At 36.9% G+C, this 26,948-nt stretch overlaps 1 protein-coding gene across 4 annotated transcripts in view; it reads right to left on the bottom strand.

Annotated features, from left to right (window-relative positions):
* The window catches only part of ankfn1a (ankyrin repeat and fibronectin type III domain containing 1a), a 121,437-nt gene that overhangs the window by 76,973 nt on the left and 17,516 nt on the right, over positions 1 to 26,948 (bottom strand). For 3 of the 4 annotated variants that reach the window (XM_018761387.2, XM_018761384.2, XM_018761385.2), the window contains 2 exons: positions 24,944 to 25,143; positions 7,628 to 7,857 (listed from right to left, as the gene is read on the bottom strand). In XM_018761387.2, the coding sequence (XP_018616903.1) occupies positions 7,628 to 7,857; positions 24,944 to 25,143 (430 nt within the window). Of the gene's footprint in view, positions 1 to 7,627; positions 7,858 to 24,943; positions 25,144 to 26,948 lie in introns of those variants that run through there. The other variant, XM_029247070.1, reaches the window with a different exon arrangement.

Genomic DNA, 26,948 nt, shown 5'->3' with positions numbered 1-26,948 from the left:
ATTTTCCTAAAAACTTCAGCAATAAAAACACTCATTACAAAAAACACTTTATTAAGCTGACGTAAAAATCCTATACAGTCCACGTGGTAATGGTTGTATTCTATAGAAGTCAATGGATTTAAGAGTTTATGCCGAAAATAAGACATTAGATTGCACTATAAAAGTTTCATGCTTCTGGCTGAAAAATCTTCCAAAATGTACTTCAAGTTTAATTGTGACAGTTAAATTTGGAGATATGGAAGTACCAATCTCTCAGACACATCAATATCGTTATGATAAATGGAAGTGACATTGAGTCAAGTACAAGTCATAGCAAACATTTGAGTGGTTTCCAAGGCAAGAAAAGAACAGAACTGGTTTCCCTGTACTTTTTTCCTTGCATGCCTCGGTGAGTGCAAATACGTGAAGAAACATGTAAACTCTGCACACCCTGTACTGGACTAAACCCCATGCAAACTAAGCAGCTCAGAAACTGTGAGGCACCAGCTTTATCCACTGTGCTATTATGTCCCATCATCAGTATATGTGCCTCCAACAAAAATGTGTTTTCCGCTCACGCCTGGTCTGAAGAACTTGATCCTCCTGTGCCCCAAACCTCCACAGTCCACGGTATACTGCTCATGAAATCTCATCAAAACCACATCACGCACTCTTCTGCCATGAATGCCACAATAGTGTGCTCAACAACCTCATCCAATGTGCGAGCCCCCTTCAGACTCCAATCCAAAACTTAGATACTTTAAATATACTCCTACAGCTGCTACCAAGATCTACTACTTAAGCTACCAAATTCCTATTTACTGTGTACACGTTGTTATTTGAAGGATGATGAAAACATACAAATTAAAACACAAGCGGACCTTCTACATATATTGTGACAAATTTCTAATGGGAAAAGTATATTTATGTTACACAGCCAAAGAAAAGGAAAGGCATTACCTTCAATACAACGCCGTGAAAATACTTCAAGCTTATTTGCAATGAAGTTTATACACAATTAACCATTGCTAAGAACTGAGGGGAATTAAAATAATTTAGTATGTAATGACTTAAAAGACTGAAGAATTAAACATAATAAAAAGGGGGTTTACTACACGAGAAAGCTTTTGTTGTTGAGTGCCATGCATCCAATCTCTATGTTCCAGGTAACCTGATAACACAAAGAAGTGGAATGCTAGGGCAGTTATGCGAGAACAAATAAACTGTCATCTCAGAAAGACTACCATGATAAACCACTGTGGATAATTTCCCTTTTCTTCATAGCAGACAGCGGCTGGTTACATTTACAATGCAAACCCCAAATGTCCACAAAAAAACTGGAGTACTCGCCCCACCACAGCCATGCTATTGATATTCAGTGGAATTTTCCATCCAAAGTTCAACTGCATAGAAACGGAAAGAATGCAGGAATATTTGCATCACTGTGCTTCTGCTTGCCACAGGGCAATTAGGCTTTTATTTACATGACAACTCTGTCCTTGTACGTCATTCACTTCCACGAAAAACATCAAACTAAAAGGACATTCTTTCCCTTGTGCAACACAGGTTGGACATTTTTCTTTTTTCTCATATTCAAATAACTTACTGCATCACATCTTACGGTAACTGGTAGCAACACAGGTCAAATGGTAGCTGTAGGTCACAAAATTATACTTGCACATTAACTGGGAACATCATGCTAAATCAGGAAATGTGGTTATGACCAAAAAATTACTTTTTGTTGGCTCATTAATTGCTACAACTTTTAGGAAGAAGCTGCTATAATCCACATGTGAATTACTAAATCCTTATATAAAGGGCTATTTATGGACTTGTTAAAAGATTATGATTTATGTATGCTTTGTACACACACACACATAAATATAATTTTACATTGTACAATATGTATTTTAAAAATTAAATTGTAATTCTTATGACATATGACAAATTATTTTAATGATGTTTCAATTACTTTTAAATGCCATATTTGAGCATACTGGACTGCTGGATGAAAAGAGTACACAAGGGTTTGACTGAATGGAAACCCAACTCGTTTTCTCTCTGTGAAGGCTGGTTATCTGTAACTTTGGAAATGAGTAGGGCTTAACTAACATTCCACATCTAACCTCCGATACTACCTTAACAGCTCCAGAGCCCAGCACTTTTACAGCCTGATATGACAGGTTAGATATTCCTCCTCTGCATTCTGAAGCTGCATTGGAGCTTCAAAGTGAAGAGTTTGTTGAAGTAAGCAAATAAACAAATAGATAGACAACTGCATACTGCATAGTCTCTTTATCCACACATCCACTCTTCATGTAATGAGGTTAATCTTTATATGAAACCACTTTGTTGGATGAATTTTAGTTCTAAGGGGCACAGAAAGTTATTTCCTGGATGAAAAATGTGACACATAAATTTTGGTTGTACAGCACATATCTATTAAAGCTCTACAAGGTAAACCTCATGGGTAGGAAACATTCTTACCAAAAAAACATCTGTAATGACCCATGCTTTCAGACTTCTGTTAGTAATAACATTACTGCATTTTCTGGTACCTAACTGATATTTTTAAATTTTATGTGGGCTTATTTAATTTAACTGATAAAAATTCATGGAACAAAGCAAAATTACTGTCTTGCTAAATCTGCAATATGAAAATTGCCTGGGAACAGAGAATGTCCCTTAAATATGAAGTGGTTAGTAAATAAATACTGTGAAAAAACTGAAGCTTTCTGAGTTTAGTCATGGCTGTATTTTCAATCAATGTACATAAGCCTTGTGGGCAGTATCACGATAACATTATAGTCCATACATCTCTCATCTCTGACACCTCTTGTCCAAAAAGTTACATAAAAGATTTTGTAAAATTTACATTGATTCAAATCCCTCCATGGGGGACTGATTCTAGGAAACCCCTTCCAATATTTCCCAAGAGTAAAATTCACATATTCTAATCATGTTTCACACATAGAATACTATGCCAGTTGACTTATGTTTTTCAAATTGGTTTTATAGCATGTTTTCCTAGTCTTTGGAAAAAATATGAAAAACCAAATTCCAGCACAACCAGATAATGATCAACATTTCTTCCAAAAGTTACTATAACCCAAATTTTAAATGGAATTTTCTGTTTCTGATTCCAATTGTCTCATACTTGTGTTCACAATACTTTTTCACAGAGTTTGTGGTCAAAAATATAGGTAAACATGTAAAAATCAACACTGTGATATATGCACTAGAACAGCCATGTAGTAAATTGCAGACACTCCACACAAGACGGTAGAAACTTATGTTACTATAGGCTTTCCTGTTCACTCATGCCATCGCACAAAAACTTCAGTAACTGCCTTGACAGTTTGAGCCACTTCATTAAGAACAATATGACACAGTTACAAGAACTGCATTTATGTGGGTACTACCATAGCAAACACTGCAGTTTCTTTGGACACAAGAGACATTTATGCAAATGTATGCCAGCACTAAGTATATGAGATCAACATCTAGCATCACAATTAACATCATGTTCAGATTAAGTACTTAGAACCACGGTCGGTACAGGTCACAAAGCATGACAAATCACAGAAATAAAGTGAAACCTGAGTGTATAATGGCTCATTTTTAAGAAAATAAGTCTAGAAAACATAGGAGAGTCAAAATAAATTTTACTCAAAAGTGTTTTCTTGGTTTATATTTGGTAGTCAAGACAGTTTATAATCTAGATAGGAGTAATGGATATTCATTTTGTGCATTCTGAAACCAGTTCAGTCAGACAAAAAAAATGGCTATGCAGTCAAAGATTTTTATATATGTATTTACATAAATAAATACTTCAAGCTTCAGACCAGTCAATTTAGTTTTTGCTGATTTTTACTTAATGAAAACTATTGTATACTTGCATTGTTAAAAATTACATTGGCCAGGGCCTCAAACTATAATGGCTTAATCATACAAAACCTTTCACTGGCCACAAAACTGTTATTTGACGAGATAGATGGGGTCTACAAAAGCATGCTTAAAAAAATATAAAGTATAAAAAGAATGCTTAAGAAAGGGTGGTGCGGTGGCATGGTGGTACGGTGGGTTTGGCCAGGTCCTGCTCTTGGGTAGGTCTGGGGTTCAAGTCCTGCTTGGGGTGCCTTGTGACGGGCTGGTGTCCCGTCGTGGGTATGTCCCCTCCCCCTCCAGCCTTGTGCCCTGTGTTGCCAGGTTAGGCTCCGCTTCACTGTGACCCCCACTTGGGACAAGTCGTTTCAGATAGTGTGTGTGTTTAAGGAAGACATAGCATTTTTAGGTGAACTTTAGAAAAAGTCAGAATTTTTAGTGTTCATACGAAAACATATGCCAGTACCATTCTTAACATTGAGTAGCTCTGGGCAGTTTGAGAGGATGTGGATTCACTCCTCACTCAGTCTGTGTGGAGTTTGTATGTTCTCCCCATGTTCACATGGGTTTCCTCCCACAATCCAAAGATGTGTTTCGAGTAAATTGGTGACTAAATTGCCCATATTTTATGTGTTGCTGTGATGTATGCATTAGTGATTTCATGTAGATACAGTAGAGTAGTGTCTCTAGCACTGTAAGTCAGCTTTGTTGAAAAGGTGTTAACTAAATACTACACAGTGTTCATTCTAAGCTCTTTTGGAGAAAAGTGTCATCTAAATGAATAAATGTAAATACAGTACTATATGGCTATCTACATACTATGGTTCAGGGTGGTACACAACAGAGCTTGCCATAAGACAATTTGTATTGAATAACAAAACAGCAAGAGAATACAGTTAAGGAGCATAAATGTGGGAACCAAAATTTTTCTAGTAGAACTATATATGCCAAAGCCTGCTAAAAGCAGATGCCAGTACATCTATGGCCTTGGTTCCAAAAGTAAAAAAGCTTCACTTGTACTGCATGGTTGGTTTTCCTTGTATAACCTCAGTCAGTGATTTCAAGGCAATCTTGATGCAATTACATTGATTTGCCAAACTGACCGATGCTGATTTGGCTTTCAGAAGGACTTTCCAAAAGGGCTATTTACATATTTAACAGACACTTTTCTTCAAAGTGACTTCCAGTGAACTCTACATAATGTTATCAGCCCACACACTTTATTCACCCAGGTGACTTACACTGCTAGATACACTACTTACAATGGGTCACTCATCCATACATCAATGGAACACACTCTCTCTGTCACTCACACCCTATGGGTGAACCTGAACAGCATGTCTTTGGACTGTGGAAGGAAACTGGAGTGCTCAGAAGAAACCCATGCAGAGAACATGCAAACCCCACACAGACTGAGTGGGGATTAAACCCACACCCTCTCGCACCACCCCAGTGCTGTGAGACAGCAGCACTACTCGTGGTGCCACCATGCCAGATTTAGTGACCAGATTTGGCCAGGAGACTAGCATTACATGTTACAGAGACTGCCACAGGATGGTCACTGGTCACACTCTATCAACAGTCATTCTAAGGTCTCACAGAAAGGATCTGATTATACTACAGCTCTGTGTCTCATTCTGTCAATTGCTCACCTCCAAGCCAGCCAGGTCCACTTCCAAAAACATTTTGCTTTTCTGTCATCATAAGATTTCTTTGCTCTGATCAAGATATTAATTTGCTGCTAATCAGGCAGATACTGCTAATCTTTCTGGCAGTATTTCAAATAATCAAGCCTCCTATTCTGCATTGCAATACAAGAAATCTAACAAATATGAACAATCATCATCACTTTCTTGAAATATATTTAATTTTATCCAGATTGGCAAACTGTTTGAACTAGATTATCTTTGTAGTCACATTATGCCATGAACAGGATAACTGTAAGTGATGCTCCTTATTCTGGATAAAGATACCCAGTTAACAAATAATTACTATATTTTTAATCAATAAGTTTGACCGATAGCCTGCTGTGTTTTTCATTTGTTATACATTTTTATTTATACAGATCTGAACAATAAAGGGCAATCCCTTTAATCTCATCTAGCTACACAGAATGTCAGAGAACTTATTTCTTTTCTGAATATGGCTGTACATCCTTTTTTAAAAAAGCTTTTAAGTGCTATCTTCAATTCTGAAATTACATTAAAGAACCTTGTGTCCAGGATATATCAAAGACTGTCTATCAACCATTTATTAGCCTGTTTGTGTTCTCACTCCTGAATTTTTATCTCTGAGCAGTCAGGAATCTGTGCTTCAAATTTAATGCATGGAAGATGATTAAAAAGCACTAACATGGCAGTACTGTAGAAACACTGCTTTCAGAGTACTGAAACTGACTGATTTTAGGATGAGGGCTGGTTGTCTGCAGCTTTGAATGTGCAAGTACGTGCATTATTCAGTATCAGTTGCGTTTCTGAAACAGTGTATTAGCTTCATCCAACTGACACAATGGTAGTTGTGCCAAACAACACCCCAGGATGTTTTTTTTTTTGTTTTTTTTTTTTTTTTTTAATTGTTTCAGTCTGTTCCTCTGTCTGTTTTAACAATGTTATAGCACTGATTACGGGATTCATTAGGAGCTTTACAAAGACACACATAAGCATCTAAACAGGAGAATGTGTATAGCAATAATGTCTCTGATTTCTATCGTCTTTCTTTAAGGCCTTTCTCTGTAACAACTTTGAATGTGAATAAGGAACAGAACAGGTTTGTTTCAAAAGGACTGTGATAACTAGAAGATTAATATCTTTATAGATATTGCTATACCACAGTGTTTTTATTGATATTTTAAAAAAATGTACTACCACCAAAAAATGCCTCAGCTGGAATAAGGGGAAAAAGAAAATTCAACACAATTAATGCTATAAGATAAAGTTTTAACTGTGATAGACTATTTACTATTTTTAAGGTATTTCCTGCAATTATACAAAATTATTTTGCTATAGTTTTTAAATCAAGCTGTTTTCTTCTCCTTTGCAGTACTCTTCTGTTCTATCCTCCTAAATATATTAATTTTCCATCATAAAATGTCCAGTTTTGTTTGAAGCATTATTTTGTTTACTTTGTTGCCTTTTAATGGTTTAGATAATTTTTAGCTATACATTTCCAGTAAGTGAAAATATAGCAGTTAAATGTGATTCATTCAATGTTCTTGTAAGCAAATGCACATGTCAACAAAAAGCCAAAGTCTCAACTTTATTTCTGGGGACAAATATAATGATGTGGCTATCTTCACACCTAAAGTTGTATAGTGCTGTTACTTGTCTTGTTCATTAAAATAAAATACACATTTTCCACAGTCACTCACAGAATAAATGAAAAGCTGCAAAAAGCTTTATACTGTGCTATTTCTCCAAGAACTATAACCTGGATGCCTGATACACATAACACTTTTCAGGCTGATGCCAGTGAAACCACACAATTGTCTACACAGCTATGAGCCAGAAGTCAGAGGCTGTTTCTCAAAAAACAGAACTAGATCCTGTTGTCAACTTATTAATAAATAAGCAGAGTGATAGTAATTTCCTCTAACCATACAACACATTATAAAACTGCATATGGAAAACATGTAACTGAAATGAAAGTGATCAAATCATCACATACAACTACTTCTTCAATGGTGCTCGTTGCATCACATGACTGAATGAGTAATCACCATCTGCTAGCTGGTATAAGTCAAGTAGGTGAGAATGGTGTTACTCACATGGATATTTCGCAGCTTGTTCTTGCCCCTTTCCAAGCGTGTAAGTAGTTTGTGCGACTCTTTGTGTTGTTTCTGAAACAGGCGGTCATCTACAGAAACACTCTTCGTCAGGGTAGCTCTTTGCAAGTCTCCCAAGAGGCCAGTGTGGAGGCTGGTGTCACTGCCAGGGCTGCGCTTGGCCCCTGGAGCAGGCAGGGTTTCAGCTGTGTCATAGTCCCGCTGCAACAACCCTGGACAAAAGGAAACAATATACTACTCATGCCAAATGACACCAGCACACAGATACTCCAGGGAGCAGAAGATGAGCCATGCACTTTACACACCTCACGCTTAAGATGCAAATGTTGTGTGAAACCCACAGTAGCCCAGAAACCATGGCCTTCACTAGAATTGTAATGTGCCTTGGTGTCCACATATCTTTCACACCATGTACAAAAATCTTTAGTTAACTTTGCTATTTCTCCAACCTTTCAAAAGAATTTCTATTTACCTCAGACTCCATCAGTCCATCATTAGGCAGACAGTTTACAAATGCAAGAAATTCAGCACTGTTGCTACTCTCTGTGGAAGTGGTCATCCAACAAATATCAGGGCAAATGTCAATCGTCAAACAAGCGAAAAGACCTCCAGGGTGACAGCTAAGGATTTGCTGGTATCTTTTGCACTTGGTTTTCATGGGAGGTTACTATGGAAGAATCTACACACACACAAACACCTTGTCTAAAACCACTCGTCCCAAGCAGGGTTATGGCAAGCCAGAGCCTAACCCAGCAACACAGGGTGCAAGGTCGGAGGGGGGAGGGGACACACCCAGGATGGGATGCCAGTCTGTCGCAAGGCACTCCAAGCAGGACTCGAACTCCAGACCCACCACAGAGCGGGACCCAGCCAAGCCCACTGTGCCACCGCGTCCCCTTTTGGAAGAATCTACTGTTCTCTAAATTCTGCCTGTCTTAAGTTTGCTAAAGACCCCCTGTATGTTTCACAGCATTACTAGTACAATATCTGTGGACAGATGGGACAAAAGCTGAAATACTGTTGTAAGCATCATATCTGGCAGAAACAAAACACTGCATTCTAACACCAAAACCTCACCCTAGCTGTGAAAGATGGTGAAAGGAGTGTAGCGTTGTAGGGCTGCGTTGCTGTCTCAGGGCTTAGAAGGCATGCAATCATTGAGGGACCAACCAAACTCCATGTTATTCCACAAAATTCTATGGTAGTAAGTAATGGTAACTGTCTGTTTTTTGAAACTCAAGAGAACTTAGGTCATGCAGCATAACAATTATCCAAAACAGGACTAAATCTACAACACACAAAGTATCTTAGAATGTCTAAGTGAGTGTTCTGACTTCAGCCATTGAAATCCAGCAACACCTCCCAAAAATATTCATGAGCTGAATATTTTGTATGAAAGAATGAGCCAAAATCTCTTCCAAACTTTACCAGTAAAGAAGGTTCCACTAGTTACTACATATAAGAGGGTTCTTATGCTTTTTCTATCAATGACCTTGATATTTTAAAACATTGTTTCAATGAAGATGCGGCAATGTATAATGTTGTGTGTGTTGTTTGTTAAATAACTAACCAATGTCTGTAACCGCTTGTCTCGAGTGGGGTCAAAGCAAGCCGGAGCCTACCCGGCAACAGAAGGTGCAAGGCTGAAGAAGGAGAGGATACACCCTGGACGGGATGCCAGTCTGCCACAGGGCACCCCAAGCAGGGCTCAAACCCAGGACATGCTGCACAGCAGGCACTGGTCAAACCGCCCCCCCCTTGTTAAATAAGACTTTTATTATTATTAAGATCAGATGACATTTTAAAATGTCAAAAATAATATTAATTAAAAAAAATTTTCTTATAATACTTGAAATACGGACAATTCAAAAGGGTTCGCAAACATTTTTATCACAACTGTATGTTCTTTGTGAAGCTTGCCTTCTCAATAAATACTGAAAACAGTATTACAGAATTTACTGAAGCAGGAAGCGATTATAAAGGTCATTTTCAGCTTGACTTCCTCAAAATCAAGAAGGAAACTTCAATTACAGGCTATGTTGATTCCATACACAATCTATGATTTAAACAATGTTTCAACTGTAGTAATAATTTACTGTACCCTGTAAATGTCCCTAAATAATATCTATTATATTTGACATATACAAATATAGTTAAAAATATATGACAAAACATAATACTACCTTTAATTTTTGTATGAATGGAAGTTTTCTTTACTAAATGAATGTGGTGAAGAAGCATAAGTCAGTTACTTGTGTGCTTCATGTCAGAGAAGTGACCCAAATAAAATTTCTGTCATAGCATGAGTCATTGCTGAGACATGATTCCAGCCAGTTCATGGAAAGCTTCATCCAAGCAAACAATGAAACTTAACAATATAGAAAAAAATAAACATAAAGATATGTTAAAATAAATTACTTATCAAACCCTTGGTCAATGTATGTCTGAAATGCAATTTCAGCAAAACTGCAAATTACAAATCATATCAAAATGTTAGAAGTGCCATTTCTGACCAGACCTTTCTCAACTCTTTTTCAGATTATTTTCACTGTTTATATAAAAAAAAAAAAACTTCTAATTTTTAACTCTATTTTAAAAGGAAAAAAATCACAGGTTTCAAATGCATAACAGTATGTTTTAAACAAGCCAGGTGGCCAAAGAACTGTAGGGTTGGATTGCTGTCACATACAACAGTACTGATGTGCATTGTTCCTCACTCATATCCATCTAGTTTATCTCCAACCTTGCAATTCTCCTCCTCCACTTTCTGTGTACAAAGGAAGAGGGCGTTGGGTTTCATCCCATTCACTGACCCTGTCAGCTGTTAGACAAATGTGGATCAAGTTCATCCCATGGATCAGTGGAGCTTTGCTTTTCCCGCCAGATTGGGAACGGGCTGAACCATAACCCAGTTAAAAATGTATGACAGGCTTCTTGCCATTCATTTATCTGGACTAACAGTGCTCTTCTTACAATATCAAAGAAGGTGGAAAACAATATCATACTGTATCTGTACCCAAAACATATAAATCTTACATGTGCACTTTCTGTGAGATTGAAGTTATCTGTCTGTCTCACAGCTATCTGTGATCTATATACCCAATTCTACATTTTATGCTGGCTTATCATCATCACTTGCATTTAGACCAAAAGCCTTGCCAGATGTTCACCCAAACCTCCGTAAGTTTTTAATGCACTTTGCCATTTGATCCTTTATTATGATGCTACAGTCATCATTCAATAAATATCACTCAGAATGACAACTTTCTTACTGTTGATGGTTGTCAAAATAACATTTTTCATTGTTGACATTGAACAACAGTTATGTCTCCAGCCCAGCATAGGGTTAACATTGTATTTCCTAGTAACTGTGTAGCCATGGAGACATCCCTAACAGCAACTGCCAGGAAGAATAAAGTCAGGCCAGGCAGCATCTGCATTGGCTGTAATGTAAACTGATGTCTTGCAGGGATGCTTCTGTCAGCTCAGGATTTCCTACAGATTATGTAAGGAAACAAAGAGGATGAAAAAAACAAGTCTAACAGTGCCTTGTGCTCACGATTTTAATTTTCCTCCCTCCATGTGGTTCAAGTTTGTAATTTTGTACATGAAAGTATTTTACACTCCCTGTTGCCTATGCTTAAGTTGTCACTTAATCTAAAATGTGTCAAGCAATTATTTTTTTCATATAAACGGTCATTTCAGTAACAAAAGTTAACTACTTGCAAGGAAGTAATGAAACAAATGCCTTTTTTTGTTTCTTTCTTTCTGCATAAATACACTGTGTGAAACCAGATAACTGGAATAAAATATAAAATACATATATCTGTCATAGATGATAAATTCCCAGAGCATTTTGATACAATATATGACTATATAACATCTGTGTCTGACAAAAGGTCTCTAGAAGTACACTTAATTGCGGACTGCAGGTGTAATTTAATTAAAGAAGGAAATAAAAAGACTGAAACAAAACAGGCCCTTCGGTAATGAAAAACGGCTTGTTACTATGACAACTGTTGCAGTGCTGTTCCTCTGATAGTGAAGGGTCCACACTGGAAAAACGTTAAAGGTAAAAACCAGACAGCTTAATTCCAGAACAAACCGTACAAATCAGCTACCTAGTAAAAATCAAGTAAAAATTATGTAGCTGGGTAAACGGGTAAATAATTGTACCTAAGTAAGTTGCTTCAGAGAAAAGCATCTGCAAAATTAATAAAAAATTAAAACTCCCACCCAGTGTAAAAAAAAGAAAATAGAATGAGACAAGTTCAATAACCATAAAAACCATAAGAACTATATTTCTTCCCAATTTGTTGCAATGACATTTACTCTCATACTGATGTTTCCAGCATTATGATAGCAATAGAAAACAGGCAGCTGTCTCAATTTTATTGAAATAACTCTCTGTAAATATCCTTTCCTTCCTCAAATGTGCTTAAAATGCCAAATGAATGATATTACATTTGAAAAGAATGCACAGTTCATTCTGACAAAATAAAAAAATTGAGCATTCATTTTTTTGAGGACCAAATGTTGTGAGGGTATTGACTTCAATATTTCGATTGATCCAGAAAAACAACTATAGTAGCATTATACAGTGCATTAGTATGTAGATGTATATCATAAATACCATACAGTCATTCTGTCAGAACAGACATAACCTGATACATTTCCATACCTACTGGTTACATTTTGCATTATAACATAGCCTATTTCTTACATTATGAGCTCATAGGAGAATAAGAATACTTTTTTGCAATATTATGCCTTAAGGAAGTTGTGCCCATAATTTCAATGCATGCTGTAAGACGGAGTGTTTAAAATCAGCAGGATGGTAGTAATTATTTATAGGTTTATCATAGTCATCGATATTGCATATGGAAACATACATTTGCTTTCACGTTGCAGAATAAATTAAAATTTAGTCTTTAGGTATCAATGACACTTAGACATTCAGAAGTGGTTCATAAAAACAGCTTACAGTAAGCAAAAAGTAGCAAAAATAACTTTTTGTTTGGTATTCCGTTCAAGTTAGATTTTTAACAAAGGCCCGAAAATTAGTATTAGTGGTGCAGGAAAAGCAAAAGAAAACAGATTTAGAACGAAAAGTGAAATTAATAGTGGACTACTAAAACACAATTGTACTGCATTTATATTACAGTCTTGTCCTGCCTTACGATGGTAATCCGTCCTTGAAAAACCTTTCATAACTCAAACTTTCATAACTTGAAAAAGTAATTACTATTAGCTTCAATGGTAAAAGTTTTTATGCATTCCTGACCCTCAAAAGTGACACATTTATGCTAAAAAATCACCAAATTAATTAAGATGGACAATTTTACTTCAACCACGAACATTAGTTAAAACACAAGAAGGCAGCTTCCTTTCATTAACTGACATTTAATTTAGCTGACACTTTCATCCAAAGCAACTTGCAATGTAAAGCTACTACTATTATTTACACAACTAAGTAATTGGTACTGGAGCAATTTAGGGTAAGTACCTTGCTCAAGCATACTACAGCTGGAGGTGGAATTCAAACCTGCGATCTTTGGGTCTGAAGGTAGCCACTCTGTTATGCAACCAGCTGCCCATTACTCTGTAATTACTGTATAATATAAGCAGTTATAGTGTGCAGTGTCTATGTGAACATTTCCACTTTTTCACATTTTTTTTTTAATTTTTGTGGCTATGATGTACTAAAGACTTAGAAAGATAACAGCACAAACTTGAGAGTATGTGAAATGATGCTGACCAAACACATACCCTCATTGTAACTGTCAAGATGACCACCTGGTGTGCTGAGGTGCATATACCTCATCCAGGAGGATAATGGAGCCTTTGAAAGATGAAAGACATTTTTTTGACACAGATTTGCTACTGTCCTCCAAATGCTTTTTGTAACTGAAAATCTTTTCACAAAAATTGAAAAGTAGTATTAAATAACACGGTTCATAATTTTAAGTTGTATGTTTGAATCCCAAGGGATGAGTGTATTATCACTCTGTACCAGTATTAGTTTCATAAAATTATGTGGGGAAAAAAATATAACAAAGTCTTATTACACAATATAGCATTCATGAGAATTGTTTATATACCTTTCCATAGTATATATAGCTTATATAATATAGAGTAAGGGAATTTGCAACTTACAACAAAGTTGACTTGCAAGATCTTCAGAATGGCACCCGGTTATAAGTTCTGTACAAATCTCCAACAACACTAACTGGTCATGCAAAGATAATGAAACCTTACAGTCTATGCAGAATTAAACTAGGCTGCAAGTGAAAGGCTTTTTATAATCACTACACAGTTCTAGTATTGACCTATGAGAAATTTGCTTCATTTCAATAATATTATGAGTTTGTCTAGAAACAAAGAGAATAGAAAAAATTACTCATAAGAAGAAGAAATATTTTCAGTTTCAGCTTAAACCAAGAACATGGTTGTTACCAAAGCAAATATGCAAACATACCTTGTATCCATTGACAATTTGGCATACAAACACATATGTACACCTAACTCCCATTACTGAGTTAATTATTTCTCTGAAATAACCCTGTTAGACAAATTCCCATTGTGAGGGGGTCAAATAATTATTCTTATGGAAAATAACCCTTGTGCATTGTTTATCCAGGAAGCAATGGCTACACCCTGGACTGGAATTGGGACAATTTGTTTATAATACTAAGAAAAAGTTCTCAACATTAAAGGTTCTCAAGGTCAAGGTTAATCCCTACATCTTTCAATTTGCAAAGCATAAATACGATACTGTTAGAGGTGCTGTTTTGGCATGGGTTCGAATACGGTTCATACTGTGTAGCGCTCGCCCTGTGTCTGTGTGGGTTTTCTCTGGGTGCCTTGGTTTCTTCTCACCAAAGACAGGAAATCACATGACTTGGCAATGCTAAACTGCCCATAGTGTGTTTGTATTTCCCACTCCCAGCCTTGCTCTCAGGTATGCCAGGATAGGGCCTAGACTGCTGCAACCCTGACCAAGTGGTTAACAAAAGTGAGTGAGAGCATATAAACGGTTATAATCATTGTAAGCAGCTTATATAAGCTGCTTTATGGCAAAGTGAGACATAAATCTATTAATAAGTGTTTTGAATTTGCTACTTCAGTTGTGACATTAGATTTATGTTAAATGAGGGTTGTGGTTGGGTTAGACAGTTTGTTAATAGTACTGTACTGTACTAACAAACTAGGTTTGCTTGAGACTTTCATGTCTGCAGCTATGTCTCCTTCTCTTAATGTAGTGCATAAATTGTACTTTTGCTGAGATGTACGTTGCTTTGGACAAAAGTGTCTGCTAAATGAATAAATGTAAATAGGATGTAAAAAATAGAAAGCATATACAACAACTGGTTTTGTTATTGAAGTTTTGATTATCAGGTGGTGTGGTGGCACAGCGAGTGGCATTGCTCTCTCACAATGCCTGGGTGGTGGAAAAGAACATGGATTCGATCTCTGCTCAGTCTGTAGGGAGTTTACATGTTCTCCCCGTACCTGTGGGGATTTCCTCCAGGTGCTGCGGTTTCTTCCCATAGTCTGAAGACATGCTGTTCAAGTGGATTAGTGACTTTTTAATTTTCTGTCTTTTTAAAAATTCACCCATTGTGTTAGTAATAGACAGAAAGTCTTTCACTGCTGTAAGGATGAGTGACTCATTGTAAGTAATGTACCTAGTATTGTAAGTCACCTTGGAGGAAGAAGGTGTGGGCTGATACTATTACATAGTGTTCAGTGGAAGTCGCCTTGGAGAAAAGCGTCTGCTAAATGAGTAAATGTAAATGAAGTATAGTGTAAAAGGGCTTTACAGATCAAAAGACATAGTAGGTAGTGAATAAAATACCCATTGTGGAAGTAAATAAGTTGTACTGAATAATAAGCTTGTTGTATAAAAAGGTATATGTTTTCATAAGCTTTTGTGGCAGTTTTTCATTCTATGAGACCTTTTTATATGAGGGCTAAGTGTATATTTTACTGTGTATTAACTGTTTCCTTTTTGAATGGAACTCCTACTCTGTGATACCAGCTATAATGGGAAGTAAAGAGTCTCTCGGTTTTCAAAGCTTCTGTGTACAGCGTGTGCTGTACACAGAAGCTGAACTCATGCTGTTAAATTATTATCTACTGCAGGCATTGCTACGGGTACAGATGTACCTCCTGCTGAGGGCTGGCTGTTGCTGAACCAAGCTCCTTAGTGATCAGTGTCATTAGTCTGGCACATCTAAGCAGCTATAAAAACGGAAACACTGATTTCAAAAACAGAAAAACAACAAGCAGCATTTACTTAGAGTACATAAATTTCTTAAAATTTCAACTACATTGTTTAGAGGTAGTTCAGGTAGTTCAGATGCGAATGGTTTTCATCTGGTGTTTGAAAATAAAACCAAACTGAAGTATCATGCATCTTCTCCTTTTTTTCAACAAAAATATAAATATAACAGGCAAGTGCCAGTGAGTTGAATTTATGGCAACCACTTGTGTGGTTTTCTGGTTAAGAAAGGGTATGCATTCACACATACTATCACACATCTCTGGATTGGGAATACAGGAGAACATGCAAATTCAACAAGTCTCAAGCAAACCTAGTTTGTTTCAACAAAGCACCACAAATGCAGCGATTTGTTATTATGAGGGCACGGATAAAGAGGGCACCACCAGCAGGACCCACTGCAGAATCTCACCACATCAGTGATCACCGTACCCTTCACTACATCAGTCAAAGAAATCACCTCATCACCTGGGTTTAGTCTGTCTAGTCTACTCACCAAGCTCCATCCTGTGTCCAAAAGTGTCTCTGTGTTTCTTGTGGCAATCTGAATCTTCACTTTTTTGGATGCACAATTCACCAGATACTCATAAGAATTCTAATAAACCCTGCATCTGGATTCCATCAAACTAAGGTTTCTGTGTGGACCATGACACAAACTCCCTCCCTGACCCTGAATTTCCTCCCTTATCGATCACATGTTCTTCCACAGGATCAATCTAAAGTCTCAACTGAAACAGTAGATTTCCTGTTATTATTAGTTAATTCAGTAGAAGCTTCTCTCAAAAACAAGATATGACACTACTTACAATTATTTACATATTTTTAAAACTGGATAAATTTTACTGAAGCAATTCTGGAAATACTTTTTACAGAAATCAATCATGCTTTAAACATGTAACTTTATGGAATTATTTAAAACATATAAAAATATTTTATAACACAAAGAGCCTGACAATATACTTGTGGGGTCAACTCAGAACCAGTGCAATTCTCTACTGAATAAATGGTTACAGATATTTAATGGATGTCATGAAGACATTCTAGAAGATAAGCTAGACATAACCATGTGTGTTACAAATATTTTCAAATGTTGTTATCAGTGTCATGTATAAAAATACTTGGGGGAAATTTTAATTAATTTTCAGTGACATATTTTTGTCCATGAAGTGATAACCTTTTTCCTTATGAAACCATTTTAATTAGACCCACACAGAATGTGAACTTGGCTAACACGGTCATTTCACAGAACAAATTCATCTTGTTATGGAAGGGACAGGTGTACTGTGAAATACATTAGTCAGAATTTACACAAAACTGTGAATGAGAAAATGGTCATTTAAAAATCATTACTGATTTTTTTTTTTAAATCTTTTTTTAAAGGCAATGAAACAGTATTAAAAGAAAGGTTTCTATAAGTAAAAGGTTTTTACACAGCATGTTCTGAGCATATTTAGTAAATGCCTGAATTCTTGCTTCATATTTGAGTTACAAATTTCATACTTCTGCAATTTAAATTTATAGGGGTGCTATTTTGCAGACAGAAACTGAAAGTTGCTTTGTTCCTAAAATGTACTTGTTCACTGTGATTTCACACTTACAGTCTGGTGGCTTTAAGTAACATTCTACTGCATGTTTGAATTTAGGCCATGTACAATCAAACTGCTTGTGCACCAAAATCAGGAAGTACAATGACTCAGGAAACTTGAATGAAGTTCTAAGTCTAAACTCCTTTAGTAAGTATCCTGCTGTCAAAAAGGATAAATATATGTATGTATGTATATGTGTGTGTGTGTGTGTGTGTGTGTGTTTCTATCCATGATACGGCAAGCACTGTATCTGCAAATAGCATGACAAGACTATTAATGTAGGTTACTACAAATATTTATGTATTCACTTCTGGTCAAAAATAATTCCCTATTTCCCACAGTCTGGATGCCAGTAAATAAATCCCTGTCAATAAATATATTTAAAAAAATTATGTAGAACAACCATAGGTGTATAGCATTAATACTCTTAAGATTTTACCCAGAACAACTTAGAGTTTTTACACCATTTATACATTTGGGTATTTTTAATGGACAAATTAAGGTTAAGTACTTAAATCAACAGTACAAGAGCAATAGGTTGCTGTTGATCTTGAACCATGAACCTTCAGGTTATAATCCTGTCTTTAACTTCATGCTCCAAAACATTTATTGAAAAATGCTAGGTTTATTTTAGTTTTGCAAACTCAAGACATAAACTAAAGCTCTACATGTCTATTTTACTGCACATTAACTAATGAAATTAAAGACATGAGCCTTACACTCTATTCATTTCAAATATCTATTCAAACAACACTAATCTGGAAAGCTCTTGAGTCTTGAGTGGATTTAGATACTTTTCAGAACTAGATGCCAAAATTTATAAAGCTCTGGAAGTAAGTAATCACTATATAATGTCTTGTGTACACGCTGCTCAAAGGCTAAAAAGTAACAGTGCACATAAATTTCACACAAAAGTATATTGAGTCGGAATAACAGCGCCCTCTGTTGGAAGACAGAATACAGAAACATAAGAGAAATGTAAGAAAGTTGATCATGAACATTTCATTTTAAAATGGTTTCCTACTATTCTTTGCATATTGGTACAAATATTCTTATTTGTGCTTTAAATTTCTTATTACATTTATATTCATTATATATTACTCTGAAGACTAAAAATGTAGCACTTTAACAGTTGAGTAGAATTTTTTGTAGTTTAAGCACACCTTTGTTAAGTTTCTAGTTTAATTTACATTAACATTTATTTATTGAGCAGACGCTTTTCTCCAAAGCGACGTACATCTCAGAGAATACCATTTGTGCATTACATTATAAGAAAGAGAGACAAAGTTGCAGACGTGTGATTCTTAGGTAAAGTTAGTTTGTTTCTTTCCACTATATGCACCAGTGTTCATCACACACGTAATTTACAAGAAGTACTCTACATTTTAAAGTCTGTTTAATATAATGTGTTTTAATGTGTTAACTGATATGAATCCAGCTGTAACATGAAGTGCTCACAATTTTTCCAGAAACTGATGTGAATGGGCATCAATATATATTTTACAGAGCTGTGTATTCATTTTTTTTTATTATTGCACACGTATTTAAGAAAGGAAGCTGTATGGGTTTGGATAAATAAATATGAAATATCTGGGGGTGGCACAGTGGCACTGCAGGTAGAGCTGCTGCTTCAGAATGCCTGGGCTGTTTGAGCATAGGTTTGATTTCTCTTCAGTTTCTGTGGAATCTGCACGTTCTTCACATCTCTGCAGGCATCTCTTCCGGTTGCTCTGACAGTCCAAATACTTTTGTTAACTGGTGACTCTAAATTGCTCATAGTGTATGTATCTGTAAGTGAATGAGTGTGTGTAGCTACTCTGGGATGGGCCTTGTGCCTCCAGGATAGACTTTGGACTGCCACAACCATAACTTGGACAAGCAGTTACTGATAGTGAATGAATTACATGGGCTGCTACCACACACACACACACACACACACACACACACAGACACACACACACATTTTTGGAACCGCTTGTCCCATATGGGGTCGCGGGGAACCTACTACATTTGTACATAATTTGGCATTATTGCCTGGAGCAGCAATATGATGATGTTGATTTTATACCTACAGTGAGGGCATCCATGTTATTCTAAATATGTAACTGGTGCCTTGGCATGGTAGCACATTTTCTAATAGAGTACATCCTGCAGGGAACTGAGGAGTGCAATGAAGCAATCAACTGGTGCAAATCACTTTTGGACAGCAGCTTCATCCTCTCAGCCACACTCAGGTACCTGATATTATAAATCCCTCTGTGGCTAATAGAAGAATGCAAACGGAAAAAGATGGCTAACTGATTTGTGTTCTTTCTGCTGCTGTTTGGTTTCATTGTGTGTAAGCTGAAAGTAATCAACAAAGCCTTAAATTCTATCCTTAAAATTTTCCCTTGTCTGGCCATTCCTAGTTTTGACATGATGGTGTCACAGCACTAAATACAACAGATGAAATTCAGAAGACTCAGCATCATCTGAAGTCAGCTCCATATACCGTACTCCACTGTTTATTGGATGGCCCGCAGAGACTGACTGCAGTGACATGGCAATTGCTAACATGGAAATGGAGCACAATCTCCAACCTCAATCGGCTCAATTACACAGCAGATTGCCAGGTCAACTCCCACAAGTGGGCCAATTTGATAAAATATTTATTTTACTGATATGAATCTCAGTGCCTGCAGAGCTCAATTTCTGAAAACCTAGAGCAATCCTACAGTGATCATATCTGGAGGCTTACTTTCTCTTCTCATTCAAAGCTTTTATTCACTGACAATACACCAGCTTAATTCTGTATATGCATTTTTAGATTTGGGAGAATAAATCTCTGTTTGAAACACTACTGTATCATTAGACATACTAATACAGAAAGAATGGTATTTAAGCAATGTTTCTTAGTGAAAAACCACCTGCAAATGCATTCCTGATTTGAGAATTTACCAAACACCTCCCTTTCAACTTTGTTAGATTATTAAATTGTCATTTTTAACACATCTTATCAGGTTTATATGCTTAAAGGTTTTTCAAAGATACGCAACTGTCACACATTTAACTTAATCAGCATGTATAAACAGAGTGAAGACCAATTCCAGCACTGCATGAGCTGCCCATAAAACAGTGTCAAGGAACAGCCCTTGAATTTATAATTTTTAAACTGAATGCAGGATGGGAAGTAGTTATCATAAATAAAGATTATACATTAATATTTCTATTTATTAATTTAGCAGATTCTTCAGTCTAAAGTAAAGTATAACTCAAAGTAAACTCAAGTGCATTTAATAACGGGCAAAGAGCGACCAGAGGTGGAGGAACATACTACTCTTGCTGGGATATAAGAGGTGATCAGGCCCCGTAGGTACTGGTATGCATAGAATTTGACGCTCCTATAAGCTGTAACCAATTTATATGTCGTAATTAAGATTACCACAGGCAAATGTCGTAATTAAGATTACCACAGGCAAATAGTATTTTATGAATAGTTTCCTTTCAATAGTTGCTTATTATTTATAGAATATTTGTCGTGGTTCTATTACCACCAGGCTTCCTGTAGCTTCTACTTTTTTCAAACAATATAAAGTAACTACTGCCACTGTGCCTCTTTTTCTGTTAATGTCAGTTGCCAGCCACAACAGCCCTTATTCTTTTACGAGCTCTTTCAAAACAATACAGCATTCTAGAATGACAGTAAAAGCTAACTGCACATACAGGGGGGCACAATAAGAGAAACACAAAAAAGGATAAAGAAACTAAGCAGTACGACCAGTGTCTGCCTTCATAATCACTGCTGTCCTTCCAACTGCATGAAGTGAGATACTGGACCACCTTGAAGAGGGAAAGGTCCCAGTTCTTTTAAGGGATGGAGGAAATTAAACTGTTCTGCACTACTGTGTCTGATAGTTATGTTGTGTTGTTATGATCTAGTGAAAAAAAAGAGGGCATTTAACTTTATCCTGGTGTTTACAAAATTTTCTTTGCAGTGTGTATGATGGTAATATTGTCTTGTAATATAGGAATACTTGGAAACTGTGATTGAACCACACAATGCACCTGGCAATCTAAAATGGCTGGGTGACCATAATTTGACTGTGCAGCTGAATCACTGGATACAAGGATTCCTGTACAATTACAGATCTACAACCACAAATAAAATGTGAGCACATCTGACTGAGGGCATCCTATAGATTTCACTAAATATAAATCCACCTCCATCTTCTCTTTATTTAACGTATGTTGACTTATTTTCACCACAGATCCCCTTTCCACTTAGAAGAATTCAACAGTTTTATGATGAAAAACACCTTCAATTTATGCATGGAGTATAGTGCTTTTCAATCTCTTAGCTTTCTTGTGTTGCTTCTAACTCTAAAACCTCTTTTATAGTTCAAACATACCATTACTTGGTATTTAACCAAGTATATCAGTTTACATTTAGTTAGTTAGTTTAGTACATTTAGCAGACACTTTTCTACAAAGTGGCTTCCAATGAACTCTATGTAATGTTACCAGCCAACACACTTTATTCACTAAGGTGACTTACACTGCTAGATACACTTCCTACAATGGGTCACTCATCCATACATCAGTGGAACACATTCTCTCTCCATCACTCACACACTATGGGTGAACCTGAATAGCGTGTCTTTGGACTGTAGGAGAAAACCCATGCAGACAAGGGAAGAACATGTAAACTCTATGCAGACTGAGGGAGGAATCAAATCCACATCCTCTCACACCACCCAGGCACTGTCAGACAGCAGCACTACTCGCTGTGCCATCATGCCACCCCAGTTTGTTGTTGCCTTTCATCTGTGACTGATAGCTGTAATACTTTTTTCACTCCTGTATAACTCCAGATGTTGCTACTTGATACATACATTCTGCTGTCCACCATTTCCATGCAACTTCCTCAAGCTTTTATGTTCCCCATGTTTTCATTCTCATCGGATCTTCGGTCTTCCATTGTGCTCTTTCTTCACAAATAAGTATCTAGTGCATGTGATTTAGTTTCATCTGTCACTATAGGCCAGGTTCTGCACACTTTGTGTTACAGCTTTGAAATCATAGTACTAGAATATTTGCATCATCTATTTATTGAGCTTTAGAATGACTGACTGAAAATTATTTAGCAACCAGAGCAATACGACATTTTAGCATCTATCTTTTGAGCCCTTTTTTGCAGATAGACCAATATATACCTAGATCAGTTTGCACACCTATTCCACAAAGTTTCGTGCTGAAAAGCTGATGTTTAAAAGAGCATCTTGCCCTGTAGGTAATAACGGATTATTTTTCTCCACTAAGACCCAGAAATTTTGCTGGAATTTCTAATTTTTATTATTCAAAGTATACATTATTCAAGATGTAAATACCACTAACAAAGCTTACATTGTAGAGTTTGTGGATCACAAACTACTACGGGTTAAATTAGTTCAGTTTTCAGTGATCTTAGATAAATTATAATACTTTATAATAGAATATCAGAGGACTGTGAAGGTGCTCTACTCAAGTTAAATGTATGAAAAACGTGATATGGGCAAAATCAAGTACAGATATCTCTTGATTTATGAAACTAGTCCGATCCAGAAAACACTGTGTATATCACACACACACACACACACACACACACACACACACATTTTCGGAACCGCTTGTCCCATACAGGGTCGCGGGGAACCGGAGCCTACCCGGCAACACAGGGCGTAAGGCCGGAGGGGGAGGGGACACACCCAGGACGGGACGCCAGTCCGTCGCAAGGCACCCCAAGCGGGACTTGAACCCCAGACCCACCGGAGAGGAGGACTGTGGTCCAACCCACTGCGCCACCACACCCCCTTCTCTGTGTATATCAGTTATGCTGAAATTTTGGATAAAGAAAGTTTGTAAATCAAGGCATGTCAAAGTCTTATTATCTCAGGATTAAATAGCTCTTTTTTGTATTTTGTAACACCATGTAAAATTACTAATGTCATTTCAGGGTACTTATATTGAAAATCTGATTCCAAAAATAACACAGATATTATTATTATAATCAACTTTGCATATCTGTCATACTGAATGGAAAAGATTTTATTTTTGTCTACCGGGATGAAAGCCAAGGTAATGAGCAATAAAACAAGTAATTTCCCTAAACAACACAAACACTATCCAAGGAAATTCAAGATGGAAGAACAAACTCCTGCCCCATTAACAAAATCAGGAATGAAAAGAGGGGCTGACACAAAAACTAGTTCAAATATAAATGTAATCTAATGTAAATAGTTGAACTCTTGCAGCAAACAACAGTAAAAAAAAATCATACAAATATTTGCACTTGAAAGACAATTTGTTGGCCACAGAGTGTGATCTCTTGCTGTATCCAATCAGATAATTATGAAATGGAGGATTATTATGAAGATTCATTAATTCTTTCCTTCATTGTACAATATTAGACTTGAAGCAATAGTTTTTTTTTTGGTTCGCTTATTACTAAATGAGTTGTTTTAAGTGCCTTACTTTAAGAGCGTTAATAAAGCTTATACAGAGTGTTAGGTGGTCATAAGAACCATGGCCCCAGGGAAATGCAATATGTAGTCACTGGTTGTTGTTTCTTGCTGTTTTGACAATAACACTGGAAGTCAGAAACACTTTGAAATTCACTTTAATAATCAAAATGAATTATACTTCAGGACAATGCTTCAGATAGATATTGGAAAGCCAAAATGATTTTTTTTTTGCTTGCTTTTTTGTATTGTATGAACAAAATGTAATTTAACCTAGTACAATATACTATACAATACAATTTTCCACGCCCGGAATATACACACACACACACACACTTTCTGAACCGCTTGTCCCATACGGGGTCACAGGGAACCGGAGCCTACCCGGCAACACAGGGCGTAAGGCCAGAGAGGGAGGGGACACACCCAGGACGGGACGCCAGTCCGTCGCAAGGCACCCCAAGCGGGACTCGAACCCCAGACCCACCAGAGAGCAGGACCCGGTCCAATCCACCGCACCCTCCGCAGCAAAAAAACATTGAAATTTAAAATAAAAAGTTACACAGTATGAATAAATTAACTCTAACCACTACCCAGATGCTTTCAGATATTTTGATCAAAAAAGCACTTGAATCTTAAGAACTCTTAAGAGTTTTTCCCATGGCTTTTAGAATTCTCTTATACGGCATTAGTCTATTACCTACACACTTAAATTATTGAAAAATAACTGATTATTTTATTCCCATTTTGGCAAAAACTACTAGAACCTTTTGCAGACCTTTGGCTGCAAAACAGACTGTCTGCGGTGCCTGGACCATTCCAACAGTTGGACCAATGCATCGGTTTTTGTTTTTTCCCGTTGAAGCATTTACATGTTTACAGCTGGAGAAAAAGCTGGATGGAAAATTAAAAGCTTAGCTCTGTTTCTGGTGATGGGGAAAGGCTACTGTACCTGAAGAATTCCAGCGCAGTCCCCCAGGACTCGCAGCCAGACGCCGGCGCTTCCTGACGCTAACCCCTCCCTGGACAGAGCTCCCTGAAGAATCCAACGAAGAGGGCACTGGGGACCCCATAGGAATGGGTGACGGTGACCTTGATGACTGAGGTGCCATTGTGGGTGGTGACAAGAACGGGGTGTCCCCCTCCGGCGGTCTACAGAGATAATCCCAGACATGTGGAAATAGCACAGAATGTGTTTCTAATAGCAACATGACAAAAAAGCATTAGTATAATTCACATACTCAGCAACTACTTTAATTTCTCATCAAATGTTTTAAAGGCTGGAAAACATTTGAAATTTATGTAAAAACTGAAGTGCAGTACTGACACTTTCTTTGCATTAGCAAAATTGTCTTTCAGAAGAATTTATTCTACTACGCATTGTTACCCTTAATCAGGCTAATGTTTTGTCCACGTTGACTTGTAATGTTAGGTTTGTACAAAAAAGAGCTGCACACAATTATTCACCTATTTATACAGCCAGACATTTTACTGGCACATCTCAGGGTAAATACCTTGCTCAGGACAGCTATGGTAAAAGGAGATTTCAATGAGACCTTAAGCTTAGAAGGCAATGGCTCTAACCATTACACTAGCTGCGATATCTGACATACTACCTTCACCAAAATGACACAAACATCAATCAAAAGGCTACACAAAAGTTACATCATATTTAATACATTTAAAAGCTTGAATGTATATGCAATAAAATTGTTAATGAGTTAGTATCATGCCATGATTACAGTTACAACTCTAAGCAGGCTCCTTCATATAGATTGTTCAATTGTATTATTATCCTGTTTTCTTATACCGTATATACCTTATAAATATGTATTTGCATGTTTTTGGGGGTAATACTGTAAAATACACTACTGTATTCACAGTGTAGTGATAATACAGTGGTTATAGCTGTTGCCTTAGAGCCCAAAGGTTAGAGGTTCAAGTCTCACCTCTGGCTATAGTACACTTCAGCTAGGTACTTGCCCAAAAAAAAAAAGACTGCTCCAGTAAAATTACCCAGATGTCCAAATGGGTAAGTAGCTGTAGGTACATTAATTTCATAACTTGTTTTGGAGAAAAATATCAGCTAACAACAAATGTACTACTATGCAGTTTTACAAACATACTGCTCCAGGTTTGTCAAGGTTTGTCAAGAAACAACAATTCTGTTGTATGTTAAAAAACCAAACACATTACATTACAGTAATGACAGTTACACAAAGTCCATGGGTTACAAATGCCTGACTTAGGTAAAACCTGTAGTTATAAACCGCCCTCCATAAAGCCTACTATATCAAAAATTTGAATTACATACGAGTCGTAATATTAAACAGGCGCTACAATGCGACGTGCATCAAAACATCGTGCGCCTACAGCGGTTTGTCGGCTCGTGGGCGCGTGAGCCCGAGGTAAGACAAAGACTTTGTTCTTTTCAGTCCAACCACATTGCTCTTAACAGTGTCTCGTGTGTTCCTGTACTTGGCTTTCATTTTTTTGTTTTTATCCTTGTAACCATGGCACCAAAGCATAAATGTGAAGCATCAAAGCAAAGGAAAACGATCACGACTGAAACTAAAGTGGAAATAATAAAGCGATCGGAAAAAAGGTGAAACACCAATAAACATTGGAAAAGTGAACATTAACGTTTCTTTAATGTTTTACACATACACACAAACACACACTTTCTCTCTGTTATACAGTAAATACTGTAATTGTCACGACCACGCCTGCATCTCAGCCAGCAGCACCTGGCTTCAATTGGCGCACTCAGCTATAAAAGAGACTTCTCAACCTCTTTCCAGTTGCAGAATCTCACTGAACACAACCCTGCCTCTGTGTTCTCAAACGCACCTTGCTTTGTTCTTCCAAGTCCTGTCCCTCATCGTTCCCCAGTCCCGTTCTATGTCTCTTTGATAATAACTGCCTGCCTTGTCCCTCGACCATGATTTTGGATCCTT

Source organism: Scleropages formosus, chromosome 20, assembly GCF_900964775.1.
Source record: "Scleropages formosus chromosome 20, fSclFor1.1, whole genome shotgun sequence".
NCBI lineage: Eukaryota > Metazoa > Chordata > Actinopteri > Osteoglossiformes > Osteoglossidae > Scleropages > Scleropages formosus.
This window is presented reverse-complemented; position numbering and strand designations above follow the sequence as displayed.